The sequence below is a fragment of the Carettochelys insculpta genome, chromosome 15 (assembly GCF_033958435.1).
Source record: "Carettochelys insculpta isolate YL-2023 chromosome 15, ASM3395843v1, whole genome shotgun sequence".
NCBI lineage: Eukaryota > Metazoa > Chordata > Testudines > Carettochelyidae > Carettochelys > Carettochelys insculpta.
This window is the reverse complement of record NC_134151.1, coordinates 20,731,321-20,757,899: the sequence shown is the minus strand read 5'-3', so window position 1 is coordinate 20,757,899 and position 26,579 is coordinate 20,731,321. Positions and strand designations below refer to the sequence as shown.

General features: G+C 41.0%; 1 protein-coding gene across 1 annotated transcript in view; it reads left to right on the top strand.

The window, feature by feature from the left end:
• KCTD16 (potassium channel tetramerization domain containing 16) overlaps positions 1 to 25,706 on the top strand; it is a 200,261-nt gene extending 174,555 nt beyond the window's left edge. Inside the window, exon 2 of the mRNA XM_075009759.1 lies at positions 25,255 to 25,706. Within this exon, the coding sequence (XP_074865860.1) occupies positions 25,255 to 25,706 (452 nt within the window). The remainder of the gene's footprint in view (positions 1 to 25,254) is intronic.
• The last annotated feature ends 873 nt before the right edge of the window (positions 25,707 to 26,579 follow it).

The following is a 26,579-nucleotide window of genomic DNA, read 5'->3' as shown; positions in this document are numbered from 1 at the left end:
CCAGCAGTACAGAGCAGGGAGATGCCCCGGTCATTTCCACAGTCAGCTTTGTTACCCATGTTCTTGAAGAGCAGGATAATTGTGGCATCTTTAAAGTCTTTGGGCATGTCTTCTTCTTCCCAGATGCTGATCAAGATCTTGTGAAAGGCTTCAAGTGACACTGGTCCTGCTGCTTTGAAAATTTCAGCAGGGATACTGTCAAACCCAGGGGCTTTGCCAAAGCTGGTTTGGCTGATTGCCTTTTTGACCTCATCCATTGTAGGGGGCAGGTCAAGACTGTCTATTGTGGGTTTCTGAGGGATCTGGACTAGGGCCACAGGGTCAACAATGGATGGTCTGTTGAAAAGGTTGCTGAAGTGCTCTCTCCACCTATTGTTGCTGCTGTTCTTCTCCCTCAGAAGAGTCATGCCATCTGCAGACAGGAGAGATGTAGTATTTGGCTTTGAAGGTCCATATATAGCTTTGATAGCACTGAAGAACATCTTGGAGTTCTTGGTGTCAGCGTAGTATTGGACTTCATCAGCTTTACTCTCCCACCACTCACCTTACATTTTGCAAAGTGCCATTTGTGCCTGGCTCTGAAGGTGTTTGAAACTATCACATTTGGCGATTGAGGACTGATCGTTTTGCCATAGCAGAAATGCATTCTGTTTTTCCTCGAAAACCTTCATGATGGCTTCATCATTTTCATCAAACCCAGTCTTGGTGAACTCTCTTTTTGTGTCCTAGTGTTGACTTAGCTGACTCCATTACTAGGGTTTTGAACTGGTCCCACTTTTGTGTTGGGTCTCCAGTCAGAGGTCCATGGGACGTCAGCACTTCATCAAGGCAGGCTGCGAATTTCTCACGATGAAGGTTCCTGATGTCAAAGGAGGGTCTGACAACCTTGAGCTTCTTGTGGTGCAGTGATGTGATGTGCAGCATAAGGACTGATCTGACGAATCTACGATCAGTCCAGCACTCAGCTCCCCGCATGGCCCTGGTGATCTTAACATCTCGAATGTCCCGCCTGCGACTGATGACATAGTCAATCAGGTTCCAATGTTTTGATCTTGGGTGCATTCACGTGGTCTTGCATTTATTGGCTTGCCTGAAGAGAGTGTTGGTAATCGTCAGGTCGTTTTCTGCACACAAACTCAGCAGAAGGCGGCCATTGGTATTCATGTTACCAACACCATGATGCCCCAGCACCCCTTTTCAGGTCCTACAGTCCTTGCCGACCTTGGCATTGAAGTCACCCAACAGGAGAAGCTTGTCACTAGGAGGAGTTGCTTTCACAAGATGGTCAAGGTCCTCATCGAAACTTTCTTTTGCTTCATCACTGCTAGTCAGTGTGGGGGTGTAAGCGCTGATGACTGAAACGTGGCGAGAGGTGTTGAGGGGGAAGTGGAGCTTGATCAGATGCTCACTGATGCAAGTTGGTAGGTCAGGAAGCTGGTGCAGAAGTGATGTCTTGATGGCAAGTCCCACTCTGTGGATTCTGTCTTCGTTTTCTGGCCTGCCTTTCAAGAAGAAGGTGTAACCTACTTTTGGTTCGCATATGGATCCTTCCTCTGCCAGTCTGGTCTCGCTCAGGGTGGCCATGTCAATGTTACAACATGCCAGCTCTCTTGCTATGAGGGCCGTTCTTCTGTCAGGCCTCATAGCATTCTCCTTGTCCAAGAGGATCAGAATGTTCCATGCTACAAATATCATCTTTCTTTTCACTGTTTTTGACCACTGTGAGGGAAAAACTGCCAGCTGCAGCATGCTGGCCATTTTGGTTGGGACAAGCAATTTTCGGGACACCTTTTCTAGTCCCCTCCCTCATTTTGAGGGTGAGAAGTGCTGTTCCTAAAAAGGCCTGCTCAGTCACCTGGGATGCTGCCAAACTCCTCTGTCGTCCTGGGGTCAGAGTCAAGTGACCAAGGTCCACAGGCCACCTGTGTGCAGGTTTGGAGCTACGACTCCCAGTGGTCACCTCCACCTGTTGCTTCGCCCCTCCGTCATCACTGTAGGACTTTGAGGTAGACAGAAGTGATGAGAACGTGTGCAAAGAACCTGTGCGGGAGAATGTTTAAAGTGGAAAAGCCATTGCACAGGGGAAGTTCTACTCTCTCGACCTCAGAAGCCTGGTTACAGTGGTATGAAAAGTTGTCATGGCTGGGACTTCCTACACTGCAGTGGATGGCCATGCCATCTTTGGTGCCTGGCCATTCCCTTCGCTCTCCACAGAGTGTTGCAGAACTGCCTTCTTGGTCGTTGGATCTTGCTGTTGATCTCATCCACCTAGTCCACTGGGGCCAACTTTGCATGCTGGGGTAGGCAATTACCTATCTCACCACAGGTTTCAGACCTGTCAGCTACCCTCACCTGATGTAGCCCGCCTCTCGAAGAGGTTTATCAGGGTGTGGCCGCTGCATGCTACAGCTTCTTGGAGCCACAGGTGACAGCTGGGTTCCAGGTGGGGACCAAAGGTGCACAAACTGCCCCAAAGAGACACGACAAGTCCCCACACTAGAGGTGCAACCTCTCCCTGGATACCCCATACACCCCAGTAAAGAACAAGTGAAAGTACTTATAGCTGAGTTCTGTAACAGCTTTGTACTACAACAATTTGCCAGCTTGAATGTACTTCTGTTCTTGCCATCAGACAGTTTGGGTTCTCTCTGATGATCAGTTCAATCCTGATAACTCTGGTTTTTCTTTTTGCTTTAAGACACCTCTTGTCAAGAAGTGAGCCGACGATGGTACTGAAAGTTGTGTCCTAATGCCAAGAAGGTTTTAATTCCATTATTATTTATTCATAGTTGTTTGCTAGTGATATAGTTATTATAGCTTGTAGAGTTTAAAAAAAGTTTTTTCTTGTTTTGAAGGATTCTGCCAGTTTGAGATATTTCCCTATATAAGGATTATGAGATATTTCCCTACATAAGATATTTATCAGCTTGAGATATTTCCCTATGTAAGGATTATTACCTGTTCCACTTTGCTTTAAAGTGGTGAACTCTATACGCCTTATCATTATATTTGCTAAATTACACAAAACCTCCTACTTTACAATAATATTATCTGGGCTGCAAAGTCAAACATTCAGAAAGTAGGCAATTCTGGAGTTAAAGTTCCTTTGCTCCCCCAATACAAACCCTATGCTACTGCTGCACATGTGCCAGTGACTACACTGAAATATTTAGCATGCTAATACAAAATAGATATATAAAAAGCTGCGAATTACATTCTTTAACTCATAGTGTAGTCATTGCCACAATGTAGATGTACCCTGGGATCATGATAGCTGTCATTCTGTGTTGGAATGTCTTTATCTTCGTTTCAGGTTTCTGGAAGCGCTTTAGCCAAAGGATAATATAAGTGAAAGTACAATGCACTCGAGCTGCCTTAAATTTTAATTTTCCTGCAGAAAAATACAATTTTGCATAAATGGAATATTAGGAGGGGGGAGACATCAAGTCAAACAAAATGTTTTTGCTACAGAAAATCCCCAAACAAAAATTTAAATTCAAATTGACATTTTGAAATGAACCCAGAACTTTACTTTTGTTTTTGAATTAATGCCATTTAGTTTCCTTTTAGAAATTTTCATCTCATTTTGAAAATGTCAGCTTGAAATTTTTGTTTCAATTCATCTGAAGCTCCCAGTGATAAAACTGAAAGTGTTCAACTGAAAAAGTTCAAACAAAGATTGTTTTCATTCAGGATTCCTCCTGGGAAAAGATTGTTTGTTTGCTTTTCTGGCTATATCTAAGATTTGTCTTTTCTCCAGGTCTACATCCAGTAGAGGGTCCCCACTTATCTGGCTATCTTTTCTTACACTTATTATCTTTCCTATGGATGGAAAGGCTTGAGTGACTTTACTGAGTTATTTCAGAGATAATTTACAATTAGAATATCAAGACAGAGTTCAGAAAGGAGATGTGCCAATTTCAAATAAGCTTATTATAACAACTGGTGCTGCTGTGGGTGTATCTGTCTCTCAGAAGTTGTGCCAGAGCAGCGCTGGAGCAAGAAGTGGCTATTTTGGTTGAAGCCCCTCACCTAACAAATAAAATTGTTAGTCTGTAAGCTTCTGCAGGACTGCTAACTTTGTTTTGTGAAGATATAGACTAACACAGCTACCCTTCTGAGGCTGACAATGTCAACCAAACCACACACCTCTCTGAAAGCATTCTCCTTTATGGTGTGTCTACACAGAAAAGTTATTTTGTAATAACGGTGGTATTCTGAAATAATTTTGCCAGCGTCTACACAATGCAGATTTCAGAATAGCAGACTGCTTATTTTGAATGTTGTTGATTTAATTCTATGAGGAATAGCATCTATCCTGAAATAGACATTTCAAAATAGGGGCTGTGTATAAAGGGCATAGGGTTTTTTTCAAAATAAGCTATTCCTGAATAGCTTATTCCAAAATAAAGCTGCTATGCAGACGTAGTATTTTGGATTAGAGCCCCTGGGAGCAGTGCAAACTCAATGGCAGCAGTGCTTCCAGGGGCTCTAATCAGAAATAGACTCTATTGTGTGTCGACATACTCTTTCAGAATAAGTTTTGCTTATTTTGGGGGCTTCCCTGTAGTGTGGACACATTATTTTAGAATAACTTGTTTTGGAGTAATAACTCTGGATAAAATTGTTCTGGGATAACTCTGTAGTGTAGACATAAGCTCAGGTGTCCAGCCCCTATCATTGGACACTCAAAAAATTGCCAAGTAAGCTGCTTCTGAAGAGACTTTGTGTACACTATGGCTGGCACAGCTTAGGTTCAGGTTTTTGTAATTTTACAGCACTGAAACATACTTTATTTATATATTTGATTAAACCATACATTTATTATCAAAGGCTAAGCTTTGAGAGATAGTGAGTAAGGCTAGTAAGTGGAAACAGAAATGGTTACAGATATAAAACATAATCCTTGTTCCATATTAATCAGTTTCCTGTTTGATAAAGTACATTTTCTTCCAAAGATTAAGTCTTTGACAGAGATGCTGATTTTCAAACCAGGATCCAAGTTTTCAAGAATACCCCATGACATTCAAGGTCTTGCTTCTGGGCATGGATGATAAAATGTCCTACTTGTGCCCCAGTTACAGATCAGTAAACCTTGCGATGCCCTTCTGGCGTTTGTTCTCCTGTGTCCCCTTCCCTGTTGATTTCTCATTCCGTATTGGTTCTGTATGAAGATGGGGCTTACATTATGCTGATTTACAATGCTTAATTTACATCTGACTGAGAGATACACATCTTATCTCCTGTCTGGAAAAAAACCTTTTTGCCAGCTGTCCCTGGAGCAGTTTCTAATTATATCTTTATTCCACAGGCACAACTCCTTACATACCATCTCTATGTATATCACACAATCATTGAGGATTAGGATTATGTTTCATTAGATACCTCGCTTCACCTCTTTGGATAAATACTTATGAAAGCTGTCAAGGCTGATCCCCAGTCTAACACTCCAACTATGGAAGGTGAGGGCCTCTCTCCTATCAAAAACAAAAAACAAAAAAACAAAAAACAAACAAAAAACACAAAAACAAAAACAAAAAAAAGCCTGCTTCTATTGGCATCTACTTCGAAGTTTACCAAGGTCACAGATTGCCTCACCCTAGGAGGTAGCTGCCGCAACCCAAGGTATATAACCCCACTTTAAAACTCAGGAAGACAAACTTGGGATGTATCCCTGTGAGGGTAACTCCAGGCTCTTAACCCTCCCTTAGGAGAGAGCTCGAAACCAAGAGAAAGAAATTAAGTTGCAATCTGATAGGCATGAATATACACAGACACTACCCTAGGACACAAGAATTAAATCATTGCCTTAAAGAAAAAGTGATTTATTAATAAAACAAAAGATAAAGTATACCAATACAGTAGAAAAACAGACTTGTTTCCTAAGTGTTACAGAGCAACTTAAAAAAGGTAGATAAAAGCACAGAGAATTACTTGAATTCAGTTTAAAAGTTACAGTGCCCAGAGCAGTGAGGGTTGGTACATCACCCAGCCTAAGACTCCCACACCAAACCCAAAATAACAAATAACCTGATCGTATCTGACTAACCATTTCCTTTCTACCTATTTATCTCTATGCCCAGGTCATGTTGTGGCCAGAATATTTGATAGATTCATTAAGCCTGATCAAGATTTAACATCTTAGTCTCTCTGCTCTGGCTGGACATGTCCCGAGTCCCAAAAAAACTAAACAAATAAACAAAAAAACCCTCAGAAGGTAACTGCTTCAATTCAAGAAATCTGTTTCTCTTCCCATTGCCTCACCTGGCTGCTTGCCAACAGAGAACCCCTCTCTCTGGGTTTAACCCTTTATAGTCATTCATTCATGACAAAAGCAAATGAGCTGGATGTAGAAAGTTTGTCAAAGCCTCTCAAGAACTGGTTGATTTTTATCTCCACTGCTTCTATGAGGGGGCCACAGGTAGATATGGGAGGGTTAAAGGAAGGAGGGCAACACAGACAACAGACCTCTAAATGAAATCTGGACAACCAGATACTGTGTCTCAGTCCAGCTATTTATATAACCTCAGTGTATGACAACTGACCCAGAAATGTCCCAATTGCCCTAAACTGGTCAAAAGCCAGGCAAGCTTGCCTCTTTGTCTTATTCAGGTCACGAACAGCATCACCCAAAATACTGAATGACATTTTAAGCCTCCAAGGGAATGCACCAGGGCTCTGTAAGGTTGTTACGCTCATGACGTTTGCAAATGCAAAGATCTTCATTGGTGGCTTGGGGGAAAGATTTCAGTTTTCCAATAACATTTTGAGAGGAGCGAGGCTGCAACTAGGTAGCAGCAATCATCCTCTCACTCTCTTTGAAACACACCATTAGTGTATCCATCAAAACCCGGCCTCTCAATCATGTCAGGAGTGAGAGCTCTCTGAAGTCACCTGGGCTTCTGACAGATTGCCACTGTGATAGCAATGCTCTCATGAATGCTTCAGTTCTTGGATCAGATACAGTGGAGTAGGCAGAAATGGTTCCACTGTGATTTCCTAACTTTTTCTGAGTAATCTGTCTCTTCCTCAAGGAAATACACGCACATGCATATGCGCGCACACACACACACACACAACTCTCTAAAACTTCCCACAATTCAGTGCTGGGAATTGTGGTAGAATAGCGAACCCAATCAGTTAGATGGTCTTGCCAGAAAATGAAACTAAATATCTGTGAACTGGTTTGGGGAAAACAGGAATTAAACTTGAAAGTACTCAGATATTTTCTGAGGTTCCAAAAAAAAAGAAAACCAAACAAATCCAACAAAGCACCCACACAGTTCAAACCAATATTTGAATTATTTCTTCATTTTGATGTAGCAGTACTTTTTCATTAGGAGTTGGATTGAGACCACCAACTCATTTCACTTAGTCCATTAAGCAGTTTTCATGTAATATTGATGAACAGTTATAGTGCTGGACTTGATTTGCGCTGCTGGGCTAGAGGTGAAATATTTTTGTATCCCATTAGTAATCTTCTGAGCCATTAATTCCTATAGTAAATTTTTGTTCCTAATAGCAGTACTAAGGATTATATTTTTCAGTAGACTTTAAGGCTATGCAATTATCCATGATTTCAAGGTTATGCACTAGACTATCTGATCATTTTCACTGGCTTTGATGTCGACCATTTTGCCTGATGTAGCCGAGTAGGCAAATTAGCTGCTTAAGATGATAAAATTATGTCTAAAATTTTAAACTTTCTTCTTCCTCTTGTCAAATTATTATTATTATTTTGTATTTCCCTTCTTCCTACTCTGCAAAACTTTATGAAAAAGTTGTAGTGAACATAGTCATTAAAGGAACATGGTACACTCTCCTACATTATGACTGTAAATTTGGGATTTAAACTTCAAAGAGAAGTTGGTGGGAATGTAAAAATCTAAGTGTACCTGGCATGTTGCAGCTCATCTCTGCTTTCCAATGTTCAGACCAATATAAATCTGGAAAGATTCCACTGAAGTCAGTGGAGTTACTTCTGATTCAGAGTGAGATCAGAATCAGAGGGTTGTACCAATTTCTAAAAAGAATCATACAGTAAAACCTGAGCTACATACACCTCATTTATTTTTGTTCAGTAGATTGTTTTGAATTGCTACCATTTTGCATTTAGTCACTTTTCTCTGTGCATTGTTCAATGAATTCATTTAACTGGTGTGTGCATTTTTGACTGATAAATTTATGGTTGGTTCAGATTTTGGCTTTTAAATACCATGTGGCTTGACTGCTTTTGAAACGGCTCAGAATCCTTCAGTTTCTAGGCAGTGTATGAAAAAGGCCATTTTACTGAGCACATATCTGAATCTAGAAATAATAATACTAATTTGCACTTTAATCACCCCTTCCATCCAAGGCCCTCAACAGCCTTTGGAACATTAACAAATTCAGTATTAAAAGTCCCATGGGAGACTGGGAAGAACTAATAACAATACCCAATGCTATGTAGCACTTTTCATCAACAGAGCTCAATCCTCTTCACAGAGTACCCCATTTTACAGATGTAGACACTGAAACACAGAGGGGGGAAGTGACTTGTTCAGAGTGACTCAGCAAGTGAATAATAAAGGAAGAAATAGAGTCTGAGTCTCCTTATTCCCAGTCCATTATTCTGTCCAGCAGTCAACACTGATTCCACCGTACCTAGAGGAAAATCGAGAGACAAAGAGGTAAGTCACTTACTGAAGTCAGTGATAGGGCCAAGAAGAGTACCCGTTCTTCATACTTTTAGTCCTGTGCCATTTCCAAAATATCATCCTTCCTCTCCAATTTAAAATAAATGTCCTGCTTCTTTGGTTTCTCTTGCAAAGTAGCTCCCACACCTGGCCTTCTGCCTGTTATATTCCAGGGAGCTGGCAGTACATACCTTGTTCTGGAGGAGAGAGATGGCTGGTATGGACCACACTATTTTTCTCCTGGAGAAAGACTTCCCAATAGTGTGATGCAGTTTCAGATATCTCTTAGCCTCTAGATTAAAATACCCATTGCAGCTGTTGCAACAGTCGCTGAACCCAGTGGAGCCATTAGGGTCCCACTGCAGGAGAAAGGCATGTGAAACAATTTTTCATAAAACCTGCATTTTTACCAAAAGCAATTTTGAAAAAGTCAGGGTGGGGTGCAGAGGTGGGAGCAGGGAAGGAGAGTGTTTGTTTTTCCTTTTTGGTCAAGAAATTGAATCATGTACATAGTTAACTTAAAAATACTTTTCAGAATTTCCCTTGAAAAATACTAAGTATTTTTCAGTGAACTTGAGTGCATAATGGAGAGAAAGAATTGGGCTGCATCCTCAGCTAATATAACAGCCATATACAGGGGCTGAGGAGTTGCCCCATGGTGTCCAACATTAAATATGTCACCTTATATTAACATTGCGGAGAGACTAAATGATTTTTTGCTTCAGTCTTCACAGCTGAGGATGTTGGGGAGATCCCCAACCCTGCACCATTTTTTGTGGGAAATGAAACTGAGGAACTGTCCTGGTTTGAAGTGTCATTAGAGGAGGTTTTGGAACAAATAGATAAACTTAATGTTAACAAATCACCAGGACCAGATGGCATTCATCCAAGGGTTCTGAAAGAAGTCAAATGGGAAATTGCAGAACTATTAATACTAGTTTGTAACCTTTCACCTGGATCAGCCTCCGTATCTAATGACTGGAAGATAGCTAATGTGACACCAATATTTAAAAAGGAATCTAGAGGTGACCCTGGCAATTACAGACCAGTAAGTTTAATGTCAGTTCCGGGCAAATTAGTTGAAACAATAGTAAAGAATAAAATTGTCAGGCACGTAGAAGAAAGTAATTTGATGGGCAAAAGTCAACATGGTTTCTGCAGAGGGAAATCATGTCTAACTAATCTGTTAGAGCTCTTTGAAGGAGTTAACAAACATTCAGACAGGGGAGATCCAGTGGATATAGTTTAGATTTCCAGAAAGCCTTTGACAAGGTACCTCATCAAAGCCTCTTATGTAAATTAAGTTGTCATGGGATAGGAGGGAAGGTCCTTTCATGGATTGAGAACTGCTTAAAAGACAGGAAACAGGGGGTAGGCATAAATGGTAAATTTTCTGAATGGAGAGGAGTAATTAGTGGTGTCCATCAAGGGTCAGTCCAAGGACCAATCCTGTCCAATTCATTCATAAATGATCTGGAGAAGGGGGTGAGCAGTGAGGTGGCAAAGTTTGCAGATGACACTAAACTGTTCAAGATAGACAAGACAAAGGCAGACTGAAGAACTTCAAAAAGATCTTATCAAACTGAGTGATTGAGCAACAAAATGGCCAATGAAATTTAATGTGGATAAGTGTAAGGTAATGCACATTGGAAAAAATAACCCCAACTATACTTGCAATATGATGGGCGCTAACTTAGCTATAACTAATCAGGAAAGAGATCTTGGAGTTATCGTGGATAGTTCCTTGAAACATCCACGCAGTGTGCAGAGGCTGTCAAAAAAGGCAAATAGGATGTTAGGTACTATTAAAAAAGGGATAGAAAATAAGACAAGGAGTACCTTACTACCCCTATATAAATCTATGGTAAGCACACATCTTGAATACTGTGTACAGATGTGGTATCCTCACCTAAAAAAAGATATCCTGGCACTGGAAAAGGTTCAGAGAAGGGCAACTAAAGTGATTAGGGGCTTGGAACAGGTCCCGTATGAGGAGAGGCTAAAAAGATTGGGACTTTTCAGTTTAGAAAAGAGGAGACTGAGTGGTGACATGATAGAGGTATATAACGTTATGACAGGTGTGGAGAGGGTGAATAAGGAGAAGTTATTTACTTGTGCCCATAATACAAGAACTAGAGGACACCAAATGAAATTAATGGGCAGCAGGCTTAAAACTAATAAAAGAGAAGGGCAAAGAATAATCCAACGCTACAAAATGGGGCAATCTGAGGACTAACTTCTGAGAGGTTCAGGGAGTCTTTGCTGAAGACAGTAGTAACTGAAGGTGCACAGCAGGTGCTTTGCAGCATTCAGGCTTTGTCCTTGGGTGTTGATCTGTCTGATCTGTTTTACCACAAGCAGCTCTACTTAGTCACAGCCAGAGGAAGGCAAGATCAGGTGCTAAGACACGACATGCAGATGAAAATGCAAAAGTGGATGCGGCACATGGGAAGGCAGTAATTAACTGAAATGCATATTTATCATAGCCTGTCATTGTTTACAAACAATGTAATGAATCCTGATTGTAGAATTAGACTCCAGGCACCTAGTCAATGGAGTCAATCAAGCAACCCCCAGCAGGTGTTCAGGAACAGACGGCCTAACCTAATAAGTGCTTTAATATACAGTATAGAGAGAGAGAAGAGCTGTCAAACTGGCCTCTGTGGCATAATTGAACAGTCAGTGCTGCTTTCTGTTGTGCAAAACATTTTTCTACTTTCCAAACTGGGACTGACCTTATTTCCAGGCCATATCCACTCATGGCAGAATCAGAGTCTGCTTTATTTAGCTTAGTACGCAAATGGGCCTCTACTAGTTTGTTTGTTTTTCCTGGCTTGCCAGTTAAGGTCCACGGGCTGGTTGTCCAGACAGCTTCTCTTGACTGGAAGTTGAAATAGTGGCACTCTGTTCTCCTCTCACTGCCCTTCAGTCCCTATTTTGCTGCTCACCTCTCCAATGGTTAAAATAGATCCAAAAAAAGGAGATGGGAACACAGGAGCACTGGAACTGCTTCAATAGTGGGGGATGTTGGATGCCACTGAATCAAACTGTAAATCCTGTATATAATGGAAATCCCTTCAGCACAGGGGTGTTGCAGCATGCCTGCACCACAAGCTCCAGAAAACTTATGATGGATGCCATCACTGGTATCGAGGTGATGCTGCTGCATTAGATCGTCAGCTAGGATTTGTCTAAACAACAGCGTTACTTTGAAAAGAGCTATTCTGGAAGAGATTTTCCAGCATAGCTGATTTTGAAATAACCGTGCTACACACAAAATGCATTTTGAAATAGCTAAGAGCGTCCAGACACATTACAACCTGTTTCAAAACAGAGCCATTGGACTCTCAATAACTTATTGCAAAATAGCCCCCCTTCTCTCTCCACACAACTTCAGTTTTGAAATACATATTTCAAAATAGGTGCTATTCCTTGTGCAGTGAGGTTTACCTAGTCCAAAATAAGCTGTTAGTTATTTCAAAATTATTCCAAACTAGTGGTTGCATTGTACAGACACTTGCAAAGTTATTTCAAAATAGTAACCATGAGAGGATGCAGCAAAGGGAGGAGAATGGGGACAGAATTAAAAATCATCATGAAAGGTTTTGCTGTTCCCAGGTAAATCCATACATGTGAGCTGGAACTTGGCCAATGACTTCAACACACACAAGGACATGTTCCAAGTGAAGATCAGAACCCAGAATTTAAGTAAAGAATTTGGAATCCACAGGGCCAGGGAAAGGTCAAATTACACAAAGGGAGTTTGCAAAATAACAAATGGCACTGCTGTGCATGCTGGCACATCCTTACGCTCACACCTGTCCCTCATACACATGAGAGAAAAGCTACCCATGCTTGCCTGATGCTCTTACATAATCCAGATGAAGCACTGATCTTGGAAAATCTTTTGCTTCATGTTTCAGTTATTATTTGTTTGTATATTATTGAGAAGAAGTGTGCGGTGGGGGTGGAGATGGGGGAACTGGCCCTGTTCACCCTTCTTGTTGTGAAACAGGATAAAGCCTGGGCCTTGGAAAGACATTTAGAAAAAGAGACTGCCAGCTAGGAAATCAATGATGAGATAACTCAACTTGAAATTAGAACTTGTGGCAGAAATGTTGGAGTGGTCAGCACGCTTTGGACTAACATTTGAAATACTGCTTAAGCTGCACAGTAATTAATTTGATACTGATTCACAAAGATATATGTTTTACGCATTACTCCTTCATTCTGAAAAGCTTCTTTTTTCCCCTTTTCTGTTATTCAGAATATGGTCTAATGAAAACTATCCCATGTACCTCCCTGCCCCCCACCACGCACTTAAAAGGCGATTTATCTTCACCCCTTACTTTCTTCCACTTGCTCTAGGTTTTCTTGTGTACTGGTCTGATTAGCATAATACGTTATGTTTATAGTGATGACGGGATGGGGTTTTAGTATAAAACAATTAGGTCCTCACAGTTGTAGCCAAAAGCCAACAAAAATTACACTTACGACAAGTTAAATAGTTTGAAAACCTGGTCATGATTCTGCTTTCTGTGACATCAGAGGAAATTAGGAGTAACTCAGTTGCAAACCATTGATTTACCACAGTGGGAAACCAGTAAACTGGACCCTTGATTGTCAAGAGAATATTTTGCAAACTTTCACACCTTTGTCAAAACTCTTTCTTTCAAAATGAGAGCAAGCTATAGATTTTTCCCTCCTGTTGCAAATGTTTTTTTTAACATAGAGGATCAATGGAGCTGGTAATTGAAATGTCCCTCTTTTTAACACTTCCAGTTGATTCTCTTAGGGCCAAGTCTTGTGGTATGCTGAATCAGTTAAGTTATTTTCTTTGACTGGAAGCATTCTGTATGCTTTTGTCTTTAGGCCAAATGGAGGTCAGCACTTGGACTCTTTGCAGTTGATGAGACTATTTCATGCCAATGTGGCAGAAAACTAAACAAACAGGCATGCCTGAAACCACTCAGTACACAGTGGACTCTTATTTGGGGTTACATATTGCACTTCCAGAATTTCTGCCTGGTTCTCCACTAAAAGAAAGGCTTTAGATAAGTATAAAGTGGTGAAGAACCTAAGTGAAGAAAGACTAGGAGAACTCCACAGATCCTAAGTACACTCAATGAAGAGCTTATGCAGCTGGGCTGTTATACTGGTCTGTGGCACAGATTCCCCCAGAAACCTCTGAAAGGTATGGAAACTCCTCCTCTCTATCCTGGTCTAGCCTTAAACCCTGTGGTGGTAAACAGCCTGGACTCCAAGGTCTCTGAAGCTATTCTAGTGGTCAGCCCATGGTTGCCTTGAGAAAAGTGTTCCTCCCCTGGGATATGCAATGAGTTCACCTGCCATGGAACCCAGCCAAGTCATGCAGCAACTCTGTTCTCAGGTTTTGGCCTGTTTTCACAAGTCTGCTGGCAAAGTAGATTTTTAGTTTCTTCATCTTAGCTTGGTTGCCGTGTGCCCATCATTGCTGAATATTCATTAAGTAGAATTAGAACATAAGAATGGCCATACTGGGTCAGACCAAAGGTCCATCCAGCCCAGTATCCCGTCTGCCAGCAGTGGCCAATGCCAGGTGCCCCAGAGAAGGAGAACAGAAGACAATGATCAAGTGATTTATCTCCTGCCATCCATCTCCTGCCCTTGTACTGAAGGCTAGGGCACCATACTTTACCCCTGGCTAATAGCCATTTATGGACCTAACCGGCAAAAATTTATCGAGCTCTTTTTTAAACCCTAATAGAGTCCTGGCCTTCACAGCCTCTTCCGGCAAGGAGTTCCACAGGTTGACTGTGCGCTGTGTGAAGAAAAATTTCCTTTTATTAGTTTTGAACCTACTACCCATCAATTTCATTTGGTGTCCCCTAGTTCTTGTATTATGGGAAAAGGTAAATAATTTTTCTATATTCACTTTCTCCACACCATTCATGATTTTATATACCTCTATCATATCGCCCCTCAATCGCCTCTTTTCCAAACTGAAAAGTTCCAGTCTCTCTAGCCTCTCCCCATATGGGACCCGTTCCAAACGCCTAATCATCTTAGTTGCCCTTTTCTGAACCTTTTCTAATGCCATCTTTTTTGAGGTGAGGAGACCACATCTGCACGCAGTACTCAAGATGTGGGCATACCATAATTTTATATAGGGGAAGTATGATATCTTTTGTCTTGTTATCTGTCCCTTTTTTAATAATTCCTAACATCCTATTTGCTTTACTAACTGCCGCTGCACACTGCGTGGATGTTTTCAGAGAACTATCCACTATAACTCCAAGATCCCTTTCCTGATCTGTCATAGCTAAATTTGACCCCATCATGTTGTATGTGTAATTTGGGTTATTTTTTCCAATGTGCATTACCTTACACTTACCCACATTAAATTTCATTTGCCATTTTGCTGCCCAATCACTCAGTTTGCTGAGATCTTTTTGTAGTTCTTCACAATCCCTTTTGGTTTTGACTGTCCTGAACAACTATTATTATTAGCAATTATTAGATCTTAATTAAGGTACAAAGGGCTTATTCGCTGTATAATTATGTATACATTTCAAATGATCTGATTGCCGTTTGGTCATGGTTCTTCTCTATGTTGATACAATCATCTTAAATGGAAAAACAGAAGCAACCATAGGGGAATGGTGACTAGTTCTGTTCTTTGTTGGCTTTCATGGGTAGTTTCAAATCAAATACCACAGGGAGCCAAGAATATCATTATACATATTATTATAAAGCTAGCTAAGAAATGTTGGGGTATTTAATTGTGTAATTTATTGGTCATTCTAAAGAACGGAACTGGCTGAATTATGCAGAACATCGTTTGAAAATATTTTCATATGTAGTACAAAATAGTGAATGACATAAAGATGAGAGATTGGCCATTGCTAATAATTCTGTGTCATAATACAAGCACAAGGGGTCAGTCTATGAAACTGAAAGATGAAAATTTAAGACAAATAAAATGAAATTCTTTTTCACACAGTACCTGATTAATGATGTGGAATTAACTGCTCCTATTACATTTCCAGTAGCCATAGTTTGCTCTGTTGTTTTGAATGTCATATTTTTCATACTTTGTGTGTATTCAAATAGCTTCTGAGTATTTGTAAAAATATTTAGTCCTGAAATTCCCCACTGTTTGAGGGATCTTAGTATTATTGGGTAGTCTACACTGGAGCTAGAGAGTGTAATTTCAAGTCTGAAGGGTCAATTGTAGCTCTGACTGAGCTGACTTTTAAGAAGGGAAGTGTAACTGAAGTGATTTGAGTGGTGAAAGAGGCTAGCCTTCCAAGGTATGTAGCTAGGGTATGAATGGGCTTATACAGATTCTACCTCTCTTAACTAGAATTCTCTTATCCAGCAACATCCCTCGTCCAGGACCCCACAGGCCCTGGCAGTCTGTGCCTGCTGTCAGCAGTGGGGAGCCACGATGGGGCCAGCAGGCAGCTGGGAGCCAAGACAGCCAGAAGCTGGGACTGGCTGGCAGAGCCTGTTGTCAGTGAGGAGCCAGCTGAGTGGGCTGAGGAAAGATGACTTTCCTTCATTAGGAAAATTCTCTTATCTGGCTCAGGTCATGTGCTGAGGGTGCTGGATAAGAGAGGTTCAACCTGCACTTTGGGTTGTCTAAGCTATCACGCCACTCATGCCATTGTGGCTACATTTCTACTTTTAACATGATGGTTTAATCAGAGGCGGCCAACTCCAGTAACATACCATGCTAAGCAATTTGCTGAGAGCTAAAGTGAACAGGTTGTGAATGAATGGCTACAGTTTCATTGCACAAACCCATTTGAGGTGAAATATGCAGTTTTTTGCTGGGGCAGGAGGTGGGTGGCAGCACAGGAGCAGAACTCGATCTGAATCCCACTTAAAATTCTATTCTGAGGAAGTAAGTGGGATTAAACTGGGTTTTAGGCCTTGTGTGTTGGGGTGAGTTCCACCCATACTGCATATACATTAATTAGGAAAACATTTCATACTCATTTTAGCGAAAAAGCAGAGGCAGAGAGGAGAATTGACTTGTATTGGGTCACATAAAGAGCCCTGTGCATTGACCCCCAATCTTCATACTCCCAGTCTGTGCTTTAGGTTCTAAATTTGATATTCTCCACTTCCTGTCCTAAACCTTTGCCTATTGTTTCCATGGTTGTCTCTTTGGGTATGTCTACACAGCAGCCTTATTTTGAAATATGATATTCCAGATGAGATATTTTGAAATCCCACTGTTACACACAAAACTGCATTTGAAAATAGCACTTAGTTTTTCCAATATACAGCATCTGCACACACAGAGCCTATTTGGAAATAGAGCCATTGAACAGACTATGGCTTATTTCAAAATAGGCTCTATTGCCTGTCTGAACAGCACCAATTTTGAAATAGCTATTCCCTGTAGAATGAGGTTTACCAATTTCAAAATAAGCCAACCACTATTGTGAAATTATGTTGAAATAGCAGTTGGGTTGTGTAGAGATTAGGATAGTTATCTGAAAATAACAGATGTTATTTTGAAATAACTTTGCTGTGTAGACATACCCTTTGAGTCCCTAAGAAGGCCTTAATGTGACCAGTATTCACTCAATGTATTAATTTAAATTTGTAAAGTGCTTTGAGACCCTTGAAGATAAAAGTGCCTGTATACACTAAATACAAGAGATAGTCAGAAGTTTTTTGTATATTTCTAATAAAGGTATGTGATCATGGCAAGTTACTAGACAATAATAAATTCAGATGGGTACACAGATCCTACCCAATTTCATATGTGTCTGACCCATGCGAAGAGCACAGAGTATGATAACATGCACTTGGTCACTGATCAAGATGTGAGTCAGGGAATTGTCTATAAACCAAAGGAGAATAACATAAACTAGATTCTTTTCTGTCCCAGTTTCAGGAAAAAGTCCTGTAGGTCTTAAGTAAAGCTACCATTAAAGTAATTGAGGGTCACATCCTCAGGTGGTGTAAACTGGCATAGCTCCACTTTCAGTAAATTTACATCAACTAGGAATCTGCCTTTTTGACCTGAGAGAAAGCTTCAGGATTTTCCCTAAACAGGAAGATGAAGGCAACCTTTGTGTATTTTGTTTCAACCTTTTGTGGAATGGGATATACAATCAAAGGGGTACAAACTTATCACTGGACTGGAACAGTATAATTTATTTATAACACCTGTTTATCTTCTTATCCTCTTTGCAAATGGATTGTGAATAGAATCACGGGTTCTTTTGTTTTTTTGTTTTTTTTGTTTGGAGTAATGCATGGCCTCTCTTACTGTCTCAAGATGTTGGAGTATTTGTTTGTCTTTTGATGCATACTCACAAACAGTCTACTATGTGTCTGTTGCTGGGATGTATTTGAATAGCACTCAGGCTCATCTTTTAGGGTGAATTTTGAACCTTCCTCCCTCCGGTGGCCCTCTTGACCCACCCCCTTTCCTTTTAGGATGGTTGCGGGGAGCAACCTCTGAGTGCAAGGTCTGTGATTATCTCTAGCCTTTGCATAGCATGTGCATGGCAAGCACTCTGCCCCCTTTTTGCACCTTTTTTACTGTTCACAGTCAACCTAGGCTAGATCCTCTGTTGGTGTAAATGCCATAGTTCCATTGTTGTCCATAGACCTGTGCTGGTTTAGAGCAACTGAGGATCTGGCTCATAATATGATAGTTCTGGAGTGGGGGTATAATTAGAGAATAATGGGACAAGGCCAAGGAAGGTGAATTTCAGGCTTGGTGTCAAAAAAAAAAAATACTGGCTGCTGTTGAGATTTGTCAAATGACTTGTCAGAGGAACCTCCATCACTGGGGACAGATTAAGCCTGATGGCACAGAACTCTAGAATCTGTGCTCTTGGGAAGAATCCCACACAGGCAAAGAGAGAGGTTGGGTCTCTAACGTTTTAGGATACCTGACTCTTACTCTTGGCTTGGGCATTGCACTGTTGGGTGACCTTAGAATCATAGAACTGGAAGGGATCTTGAGAGGTCATCAAGTCCAGTCTCGTGCCTTTGCAGCAGGACCAGGTTTATCTAACCAGCTCTTAAATATCTCCAGTGATGGAGATTCCACAACCTGCCTAGGCAATTTATTCCAGTGTTTAACCACCCTGACAGTTAAGAAGTTGTTCTTAATGTCTAACCTAAACCTCCTTTGCTGAAGTTTAAGCCCATAGTTTCTTGTCTTACCTTGGGCAACTCAATTTACCCCTTGTGCTACTGTTTCTCCTTCTGTAAAATACGGATAACAATGCTTACCACCTCTGTAAAGTGTCTTGAGATCTACTGAGGAAAAGTACAATATAAGAAACAGGTAGCAGTGGCATTGTAGAATGTTTCCTCTTTACAAGTTTTAATTACAGAGTTATTGTCATCTTGAAATCTTAATTAAATAAACAAACAAGATAAAAAGTAATTACATCTCCTATTATTGCTCCCAAGCTTCCGCTGCTGATTTTTATGAGTTTACAACAGCATTTTTCTGAACATGTCTCCCTTCCATAGCTGCTTTATGGAAGATGTACACAGGCAATGAGGAGAAATGACTAACTGTAGTGGGTAATACAGTGAAACTACAAACAACGTGCTGTCACAAACACAAAGTAAACACAGGATAAAATAAAGAAACTTATTTTCCTTCTAGTCTCTCTCACTGGTATCAAACGATATTTTCAGAAAGAAAGGGGTTTTTTTAAGTTGACAGTATTGCTTTAAGACAGTTGTTTACTGGATTCCTGGTACTTTCCAAGGGTCCAGTGTGCAGTCACGTACATCCCTATCAGTTGGCACCTGATGGATTTCTGCCTTTTGAACACTTGTGCTTTCTTGCTGGAATAAATTGTTGCTGTTTATGCAGTACAAGAGTTCTGTACCTGTTCTTTCCTTACCAAGAAACAATAGGTAGTTGCAGCAGAGGAAAAATGACATCAAGTTAAAATGTCAACAATAAGGAGCTGCAAATCAATAAGGCTCATGGATGTGTTTTTCCAAAGTTCACATGGTTGGTTTGTACTGAGGCTTGTGTGTGCAATATCTTCTCCAGAGGTGGGAGAAGTATAAAAAAATTCAATTTAGCCATTATTGACTTTTTTCAGACTAGATAAAGAACCAGTCTTGAAGCACATCTGTGAATTAAATTTTGCCACACAGACTGTGAGACTCCATCATTGCTGACAGGGAACAGCAAGTAACAGGGTGGGAAAGGTGGTGGTTGTTTTTTTATTTTTCCAATTGTTTCTATAATCAATGTAAACTTTGTTCACAGGTGCTAGGAAGATGGAGAATTTCAAAGACAGGTGGCAGGCATCTTTTTAAAGAATGCAAGAGCATTTTGTGAGCTTGTTCCGTTTTGCTCCAGTGGGCTTGGCTTTCTCCTGGAAGTAAAATCTGATTCAGTTCTCTTCTACTCTATATGTGCTCAACAGCTTTGGCCCAGCTAAGGCTGCAGAGGGCCTGTATGGTTAGTACTAGAGATATTGGCAACACTTCTGTTGCATTAGGTGGGCCTGATCCACCACTTCCCTGAATGGTCCCTCATTGAGTCAGTGAGATCAGTGCAAAACGAGTGCCACATAGAAGTCAAATGCTACCATTGTGATTTGCTAGTGTTTCACACCCAGACCTGCTTCAGAGCAACAACGAAAGGGGCACTCTTGGCACTGGAGCAAGGCCTCTGGGTCCATGTTTTCCAACAATTCCCCTGGAGTTAAGAGAGCATTGGTGCGTAAGAAAGCTGCAAGGCAGATATGACTGTAGTATGTTCCTGTTAAAGCTCTGGAACACAGCTGCATAATATAGTGTAAAGGAGATGCTAGCCCAGAATCTCCAGGAGAGAAAATATCAATTATTCCACAGCTGACATGAAGCACTAAATAGCAAGTGACTCCCAGAAGCCTCTGAAACAGAAAGGGAGACAGCCCTATTTTTAAAGATAGAGAATACAGAAAACAACATCCCCTTTCAGTTACTTAACTACAGGCAGCACAGAAAGCCTTTGAGGCCTTGTCTGTCCTCCACAATTTTTCTGTGCAGTACAAACCACTTGCTTTTCTTTCTGTACAGTGCAAATTGCAGAAAAGTGCTCAAGGATGAATAAAATGTGAAGTATTACGTGTGTAGCATTAAATGCTGTGCCCCAGTTTCTGCCTTATAGGTGGAATAAAATATTGTGTTGCTGATATCAGGCTGCTCTAGAGCATGCTGAATTACATTTTTCTTGACCTTAATAATGGTACCAATCGCACTAGTTGGAGGTGATGATTACATTTACCAGGAAAATGGGTGCATCCAAATGACATTTAAATCCATGATTATCTCAGCAGTTTGGTCTGAAAACTCTGCCAGCTCTCTCTTTTGGTCATGGATTATGGCTATTGGGAAGTTCTCCCAAAGAACATGGGGGGAAAAAAGTAATTCCCTTTACTCTGTAGCCAAAAAACACATTGAGACAGATAATCTTTTTGCTGTCAGATCCCTTATTTTCAACAGGGGTCAGGAATGTGTCTATACACAGCAGAAAGTGTTCATGGTAAAAAAAAAAAATTAAGTGATGGTATGATCACTAGGTACAATAATTTTGCATAGTGTGGATCATGCAATATGGTGGTGATGACCCCTGATTTTTCATGATATGATTATTGTGTAACAGTTTGCAACTGTGGGGTGAGAGATGCTTATTTCACATAAACTTTCTGTAAAAACTGTAACTTTCATGCTGCTTTTTGCTTCTTCTTTTAAGAGAATGACTAGCTACATTCAAGGTAATGAAACATGATGGTGATTACACAGTAAAAGGATAATGACAACATCTTTCCAAATACCAAGCAGTTGCAGGCAGTGGAAGCATCATAATCTGGATTTTATTTTGACCTAGAGAACATTTTGGTTTTTCCTTTGGAAGAAGTTGTATTTTCAAGGCAATGCATTGGGGCATAGTATTGTGTAGGTGCATACAGATGTCAATTCTGCTACATTAAATGCTATTGTTTGGGCTCTAATGTGAGATGTATTCTGCTTCTGAATGTAGATCTCACTGTTGGCTTACAATGGGGGTATGTCACCTGTCTCCAACACACTCACAGCCTGCGCTAGGCCTCGGAGAGCAGTTGTTCTTGCTCTTACAACAAACGAGATATCAGGAGTATTGCATCAAGTTCCAGAGTGCCACTGATAGGGTGGGGGAAGCTTCATGATGGAACCACATGATGGAACCATATGATGAAGCAGCAGATGCGACTGTAAGGAGACAGTGACCGAGGAAAGCAACAGTATCTGCATACAAAACAACTCCATGACATGTCCCTGCCTGAGCTCTGCATCCAGTCAAGTTCTTCAAATTAAGTATTACGTGGAGGAGTTCTCCTAGATCTGTCTTGTAGGTTTTTACTGAGTGCTAGGCTGCTCCTATTTGAAGTTCCCATTGCCTTCAGTTGAGCCTGGGTTTCCCCTAGTATGTTATTGTAGAGAAGCCCATGATTGCTGGCTTGTATGCCATACCTTATTATTTTAGGACTGCCTGTGAATGCTAATCTGCTCAGCCTAGGTTTTTGTCTTGGAACACAGTCTGGACACCGTGTGTGATGCAAGCAGGAAGGTTTATTACACACAGCGCTGGTGGAGTGCCATTTTGCCCAGCAGGACTCAGTGAAGCACTGCCAGACAATAGATTACAATTGATTATATAGATTTTTTGATGGGTGGGGGGAAACTATGAAATGGGTGTCACCCACGCCTGGATAGGTTCTAGGAGCAAGACAAAATGAGTACAATAAGCCAATAGTCTAAAAAGGTTACAGAGTATCCCTGCCCATAGCTTATAGAACATCTTATCTCTAGTACAGGTGGTTTCCTCTACATGATAAACAAAACAGATACACAATGACCAGTTCATGTCAAGATAGGATAGAGAATGCAGTGACTCCTCCACACTGGTGCATCCACGAGTGTTTAGCTGGAAGATTTAAAGCACAAGACATTATCAGACTACAGCACTAACAATTGGTTTCCTCATCTTGGAATGTAGTTGCTGAGGCAGCTATTCCCCCCTTCAGACTTCAACACCCTTCCTGCCTGAGCTGGGATGTTCTTCTCTGAGTCTTGTGAGAGAGATAAGGGAGAAGGGGGCCCAGCGAAGTATCTTTCCACTCATGCTAGCTGGATTTCTATATTATAGGCCTACTCCAGACTTTAAGAATCAAATAAGAGGTCTTTAGCACAAACCATGGCCTGCCTGAGGAATTTTCATCCTATAATTGTTGTAGGGTTGCTCATAACGCTAATATGTGCATGCTGTTGTCTTATTGTAGGATAGCTCATGAATGCTAAGTTTTTTGGCTTTTGTGTTTTAATTTATGAAATGATAATTGCAGAATTCAATTCTTTGAACACTGAAAGAATTAATGGCTATTCCAAACATGTATAAGAAAAAAGGTTAAGTTAGATTTTGAATATGATGCTAATGGGGAAATTCGAATAGGACAATGATCAGTCCATACCTGAACAGTCTGAACATCCAAAGGAAGATATCTCCTGGGTCTATTCAGTATAGCTTGATTTTTACTCTGAGATACCTATTCCCTAACCAAGAGTTATATTTGTATTCCTTTCTTTTCAAGTGTACTTTGTTCCCTTCTGCCTGGCCCTTTATTTATTAAATGAAAACCTTTGGAAGACCAAGCACTAGAATGAGCTTTTGGGCCATTCACATGTTGTGAGGCCATGCATTTAGGCATGAATTGTCAGAAGCTTAAAATGGTAGTTTCGCTGAAGCACAAATGGTTTGACATTGGCTCCATTTTGTTGTCAGTTAATAACTTACTTTTTTTCAAAATTAGTGGTCCTGGGCCAAATCTTACAACCTTTATTTACAGAGGTCATTTTATTGGCATCAATTGGACCATTAATGTGAGTAAGGTTTGAAGGAATGGACCAAAGTCTGAAAATTTTACTCAGGACTTAATCAGTGGGAATTTGCTGATGAAGAATCTGAAGCCTTGTCTACACTAAGCCCCCACATCAATCTAAATTACACAACTTCAGCTACCTAAATAGTGCAGCAGAAGTTGATATACACACCCCACTGTCTTCTGTATGTTAAGGTCAGCAGATGCTGCTCTCCCATCAACTTGGCTACTCTTCTCATCCTGGTGGAATACCAGAGTCAACAGGAAAGCATGCAGAGATTGACTATTGTGTCTAAGCAGATGCAGTGAGTCGACTACCAGTGGATTGGTCACAATAACATCAATCCAACCTGTAGTGGAGACAAGCACAAAGTGAACATCCTAGGACTAGTCTCAGAAAGGTAGCCGTGTTTATCTCAGGATTAGCCTGTCCGTAAACTGCTGTGATGTTGCCAGCAAATAAACCACACCTGAGACATATAGCCTCGTTTTCTGAAATAATCATTGTTCACTTCTAAAAAAAATAACAACATAGATCTTTGAATTAATATAGTTTCTTGTGAGGATCTCAGAGCACTTTTCAAACATTCATAATTTAAGTCTCATGGCAAAAAACAATTTACACATACTTAAATAGGAAGACATAGGAACAGATTCTGAATTGCACGAAGGGCTTTTGCTGTGCTGTGGCAATCTCAGTGTGGTGGGGGAGGCTTAAAGCTGACATTATTGTCTCTTTATGCTGCATAAAGGGGTGTATTGTTAATGGAAATCAGGCCCAGAAAGCTTAAGTTCCTATTCCAGCAAAGCACGTCCACATGTGTGCAAGATGTTAGCCATATTGATTCACTCAAGTTTATACTAAGAAGACTCAGAATAGAACCTGGGAGTTCTGAGATTCTTTTATCCTGCTTTAACCCAAGGACGCCATTTTGGGAGGCAGGGAGAGGAAGAGCACCAGCTGTGCATACTGCGATGCTGCTTGTCTTTCTTCCCATTCCCCTATCAGGAAGCAAGGGGAAAGTACACAGATTGTGAGAATTATTCCTCTGCCTCCCACCCTCACCAGCCAGGATTGAGAGACATGCATGCAAGCTGTGTACTTTCCTCTCTATTCCTCATAGTTGGGAGAATGGGGAAAAGAACAAGCAGTAACCTGGTGCCCATGGCTGCTGCCCTCCCCCTTTCATCCCGAAATCGCACCCTTGCTCTAACCACTGTACTAGATTATTTTCCTCCCATTTGCTTCTGCTAGCCCAAAGTGTATTTGATAGGCAGTACAGATTGAACCTCTTTAGACTGGAACTCTCTAATCCAGCATACTTTTAGTTAGCTGGATGTCCACTTATCATGGGGGTGACCTATCATGGTCCCGTAAAGTTTGTTTAGAGTCACCAGTATTGTCTCTAAGCATTCTGTGCTGTTATTTAGCTGTAAATTACTCCTAAATGTCTTCTAAGAGACCGGTAAGCAGTGAAAGTATTGGTTATGTTCTATACAATATTGACCTCCCCTGTTTCATGCAGCAAATTCTCTCATCTGGCACCAGTCAGGTCCCAAGGGTGCCAGACAAGAGAGGTTTAACTGCTAAAATATTTGGTAGACTATGAAGGAATACCTGCTGTGTACAAAAGTCCAGATGTCTGTGCCTTTTGTAATCTTACTGTGTGCTTTGCTCCTCTTTTCAGGTGAGCCTTCAAGGTGGTCTTCATCCCATTGTGACTGCTGCTGCAAAAATGGCAAAGGAGATAAAGAGGGGGAAAGTGGTACATCTTGCAATGAACTATCCACTTCCAGCTGTGACAGCCAATCAGAAGCCAGCTCCCCACAGGAGACTGTTATCTGTGGCCCCGTCACCCGACAGCCCAACATACAGACTCTAGATCGGCCAATCAAGAAAGGTCCAGTACAGCTTCTCCAGCAGTCTGAAATCCGAAGGAAAAGTGACCTGCTCCGAACTCTCACGTCTGGCTCCAGGGAATCCAACTCTAGTAAAAAAAAAGCCATGAAAGAAAAGCTCTCTATTGAGGAAGAATTAGAAAAATGCATCCAGGATTTCCTTAAAATCAAAATCCCAGACAGGTTTCCAGAAAGGAAACACCCCTGGCAATCTGAACTGCTGCGAAAATATCATCTATAAGAGCAGGGAGGAGCAGGGGAAAATAATCATCACAACTTACAGATCAGGATCCTTATAAAAGGGATTTGTTAGGTCACAAAAATCCATATTGATATTACTGCCTAATTTGCCTATTTCACTTTAACGTTTATAGTCACAGGGTAATGATATTTTTCAAGTCGTGGAAGCACAATGGGAAAAGAAAAGGCTTTTGTTTGTAAGTTCTTAGTCTTACACAAGCTGAATACTTTATACAGTAAAGGCACATCATCACCAACTAAAAGGGTCCACATATAGATGCACCTCCTGCTGGTGAAATAAGTCCCACACAAGATGAGGCAGTGGCTTGGAAGGGGTGGGGGTCACACAGACTGCAAGTCTTTTGAGTTCTCTTTTTAATTTGTTTAGTTGGAGGGGTCAGGGAGGGGCAGGTGTATATGATTTAAAGAAACAAGTTATGCCATGCCAGTTGACATGAAGAATGTGTATATCTATATATACACACATACTTGTGTGTTTATGTATATTGCATTATGAATTTTCTTGGTTCCTTATCATTCTGCACTTTTTCAAAAAAGCAACTGTTAGCACTCTGTGTGCTCCATTTCCCCTCTGGCTTTATGAGGTGTGAATAGTAGAAGACTGTCTCTCTCCATCTGTTATTTTTTGGCCGTGGGGTGGTTGGAAGTGGAGCACTGTAAAAGTATCTGTATCTGTTGTAATGGTGGACAAAATATTCCACTCGTTTCTAGCAACGGTGTAGATTTTAATCTCCTTAGCTCCATCGCTTCTTCCCCAAAGCTTCTGCCTGACAAAGGGTTTATTATGGAAGGATTCCAACTGGAAAGGAGGATCCAGAGATGGCAGGGTCAAGCTGCTGAGTTGGTCAGCTCA